The sequence below is a fragment of the Rutidosis leptorrhynchoides genome, chromosome 2, assembly GCF_046630445.1.
Source record: "Rutidosis leptorrhynchoides isolate AG116_Rl617_1_P2 chromosome 2, CSIRO_AGI_Rlap_v1, whole genome shotgun sequence".
Taxonomy (NCBI): domain Eukaryota; kingdom Viridiplantae; phylum Streptophyta; class Magnoliopsida; order Asterales; family Asteraceae; genus Rutidosis; species Rutidosis leptorrhynchoides.
Genome location: NC_092334.1, coordinates 463,391,565 through 463,395,268, shown reverse-complemented (window position 1 = coordinate 463,395,268; position 3,704 = coordinate 463,391,565). Strand labels below are relative to the sequence as shown.

Genomic DNA, 3,704 nt, shown 5'->3' with positions numbered 1-3,704 from the left:
GATGTCGTAAACATACTGGCACAATCGAGTAATATTGAACTACCCGTATGGCCTAAGGTTATTTGGGGTACTAATGTTCCGTCCAAGATTATAGTTTTTCATTGGCTCGCTATTAAAAGTAGTATCCCCGTTAAAGACGTGTTAGCAAAAGAAGCATTTTGCCTTCTAACTTATCTACGTTATGTGTTTGGTGTATGGTAGAAGTTGAAACCATCGAACATTTGCTACTTCATTGCAAATGGTCTTCAAGCTTTTGGGCGGATTTATTTCGTTGGTGGAACATTCGGTGGACCATGCCAAGGTCAATTGTCGAATTCTCCTTTGAGTGGTATTATGGAATGGGTATCAAGGCTTCGAAGTTTTGGAAAATGATCGGTCCCGCGACTATTTGGGCCATTTGGATGGCTAGAAATGACATTATCTTTAATGACAAACTTACATGTTAATCCATAGTTGTTAGGAACATCAAACTAAAGGTTTTCTTATGGGCGTCTAACCTAAAGTTGGTGCACGGGTTACAAGCGTATGTATGGGAGTAAAATCCGTTTTTACTTTGTCAATAGATTTTGTCTCTTGTTGTAATCTTTTCTTTATTTCATGATGTTTCGTGTACCTTTACCGATAACCTTCATTGTTTTGATGAAGTTATCGTGTGATTAAAAATTCTTTCTTCTGCAAAAAGAAAAAAAAAATCCGTCTTGATAACTTATTTTAACAATTTTCTTAAGTTAGCTGATTACCTAGAATAATAAAATATCATAAATGTACAAAACCAATAGTTTCCATTTTCCCGTCTCTTTATTTTATTCGGACGTGGGCTTGTTAACAATTGTATTATTACTTTACTTCATGTTTTTTCTCATCAACTATAAAAGCTCCCCTGCCTGCACTTTTCTCTTTGATTTTTCCAAAACAAAGCAACAACAAACATATGAATCAACCGTTTTGAGATACACACATCTCTATGTTCATAAATTAATTTCAATTACAATATTGTCACACAGATCTATAAAACCATTTTCTTGTTTCTTAGAAACAAAAATCAGTGAAAAAACCAACTTTATTCATGAAGAAGGGAAGAACAGGACCCAGATCAAGATCTGATCTATTTGACTCGTTACATGATGATATTGTTATATCGATTCTATGCAAGCTTAGTTCCACAGCATCTTCTCCTTCAGATCTAATTGCCGTTCAACTTACGTACGTTCTTAGACATTGGTTCAATTCATTATATATATATATATATATATATATATATATATATATATATATATATTTTTTTTTTTTTTTTTTTTTTGTTGTTCTTATTAATCTTATTTTATGTGTTGACAGATGTAAACGGTTGAATAAGTTAGGCGTACATCCATTAGTTTTATCAAAATCGTGTTCAGGTATACTTGCCGTTGGAGCTAAAAATTGGTGTGGTGATGCTCACCGTTTTTTGAAACTCTGTGTAAACTCCGGTAAGACGGAAGCGTATTATACACTCGGAATGGTAATATTCATTGCATATATTATTTATGTTCACACTTTATTACCTTGATACGCTCGAGTTTGACTTGTTTGAAAGCTCAAAAATCTCAATTTTGGCTAGTTTTAAACTAAATATATCAATTTCGTGTTTGAGTTGTTTGACATTATTCCAGCTCAAGCTAGACTAGAGTTCGACGTATAATAGTTATCATTTTTTTTTTTTTTTTACAAGGAACCCCTAGCGACGAGCCATAATGGCTCCCCTCTAGTTGGTAAACCCCGGGTAAACGGCAAGCCAGACCTCCACCGCTACCAGGCAAAGCATCCTCGAGCTCGCCCCAAAGTATTTGCCTTGAAGGGAATCGAACTCGTGACCTCTTGCTTCATTGGAAGTCCTGTTGGCCACTCAGGCTATGCCTGGATGGTTAATAATAGTAATAGTTATCATTGTTATAGAAGAAAAAAAAAATTTATTTTAAGTTTTTGTAAAAATGAATAACAAACCACTAGCTTTTTTTAGAAAGAAAAAATACCACTAGCTTTTTTTTCTAAAAAAACGCCCGAGGTTACGTAAATAAGGTGATCCCAAAAGAAAAATACCGTAATTACGTAAATAACTAGAAGTGTAATTTAACTTTTTTATATACACAGATCCGATTTTATTGTTTACAAAACAGAGCAAGTGGAGCGTCAATGATGGCGAAAGCTGCGATTAAATCGTACGCTCCAGCACTCTATTCACTAGCTATAATTCAATTCAATGGTAGTGGAGCCTTGAAAAACGATAAGGATCTTCATGCTGGTGCTGCGTTATGTGTCCGAGCTGCGTACCTTGGTCACATAGATGCTCTTCGTGAGCTCGGCCACTGTTTACAAGACGGTTACGGTGTACGGAAGAACGTTGCAGAAGGTAGGCGTCTTCTTGTACAAGCTAATGCACGTGAACTTGTATCAGTATTACGTGCACAAGCTTTGAATAAGGCGGGTTTAGGCAACGAGATGTATAGTGATTATGGAGTTAATGTAACCGGGGGAGATCAACTGCATCCGGCTAGTAGATTTTTGGTGGAATGGTTCGGGTCAAGAGAAAATGAGTTATCGGGTCAGGGTTTGAGGATGTGTTGTTATAAGGGTTGTGGGCGACCCGAGACAAGGAGAAATGAGTTTAGGAGGTGTTCGGGTTGTGGAAAAGTATACTATTGTTCGCGTGCGTGTCAAGCACGTGATTGGAGGGTGCATCATAAGGTGGAGTGCGCACCAATGGAAGGGTGGGCTGGTCATGCAATCGATGACGTGGATGAAGGTAATAGGAACGGTGAGGATGACGTGATCCGTGATCGAACGGTAGACATCGAAGAACGTGAAATCGATGAAATCTAAAATTTGAATGTGGACCTAACTATGTCTTTTTTATCGTGGTTTTTCTTTTTTTTTGTAAATATGGTAGTAGTACGATAGTCAAGTATGATTTTGAAGTCATACTAGTCACACATAAAAGAGGAAGAAATACAGTAATACGGAGTAAATTGTTATAAAATATCTAGATTGTGTTATAAAATATCTAGATTGGATGTTAATTTTATTATTATTATATTTCTTGCATAGTAATATTTTATACTATAAATAGACATGTATGGTAACCATTTAAGGTGCACCATTTCTCTTGAAATATCAATATCAATATTTCTTCTCTCCTTCTTCTCTATTTTTCTCTATTTGTTCTTATAACCATTAAAGGTAGTTATAAGCCTATTGAATTATAACACGTTATCAGCACGAAAAGCTTAGTGTAATTAAAAGATATCTCAAACGATCACGAATCACTAATCAAGGTATGAAATTATTAATAATTTTCAGACTCGAATATATCAAATTTTGGACTACTAACATTTATATTTATGTTATTTAAGTTATATATGGTCGGTTATACCACCTGAATTATATTTCTGTAATCTAACTTTTACTAACTTCACTAACATTTATATTTATGTTATTTAAGTTATATATGGTCGGTTATACCACCTGAATTATATTTTCTGTAATCTAACTCTTATTAACTTCACTAACATTTATATTTATGTTAATAAGACCTCATGATTGTACGCAACAAGTCATTTGACAACACGGTACTTTATGTACGCAACACGTCATTTGACAACACGGTACCATGGGTCGAGATTAATTCCGATCAATACGAATACGACGGGGTCTTTATATGTTATCTAACA

At 34.9% G+C, this 3,704-nt stretch overlaps 1 protein-coding gene across 1 annotated transcript; it reads left to right on the top strand.

The window, feature by feature from the left end:
- Positions 1-923: 923 nt before the first annotated feature.
- Positions 924-2,984, top strand: LOC139892556 (F-box protein At5g50450-like). Its single transcript, XM_071875668.1, has 3 exons — positions 924-1,203; positions 1,336-1,498; positions 2,128-2,984. The coding sequence occupies exons 1-3, from the start codon at positions 1,067-1,069 to the stop codon at positions 2,854-2,856; spliced, it is 1,029 nt and encodes a 342-aa protein (XP_071731769.1). The 5' UTR covers positions 924-1,066; the 3' UTR covers positions 2,857-2,984.
- The last annotated feature ends 720 nt before the right edge of the window (positions 2,985-3,704 follow it).

Coding starts and splice junctions, on each gene's coding strand:
- LOC139892556 (XM_071875668.1), top strand. CDS start 1,067: ATGAAGAAGGGAAGAACAGGACCCAGATCAAGATCTGATCTATTTGAC. Junction 1,204..1,335: donor CTAATTGCCGTTCAACTTAC/GTACGTTCTTAG, acceptor ATGTGTTGACAG/ATGTAAACGGTTGAATAAGT. Junction 1,499..2,127: donor CGTATTATACACTCGGAATG/GTAATATTCATT, acceptor TTATATACACAG/ATCCGATTTTATTGTTTACA.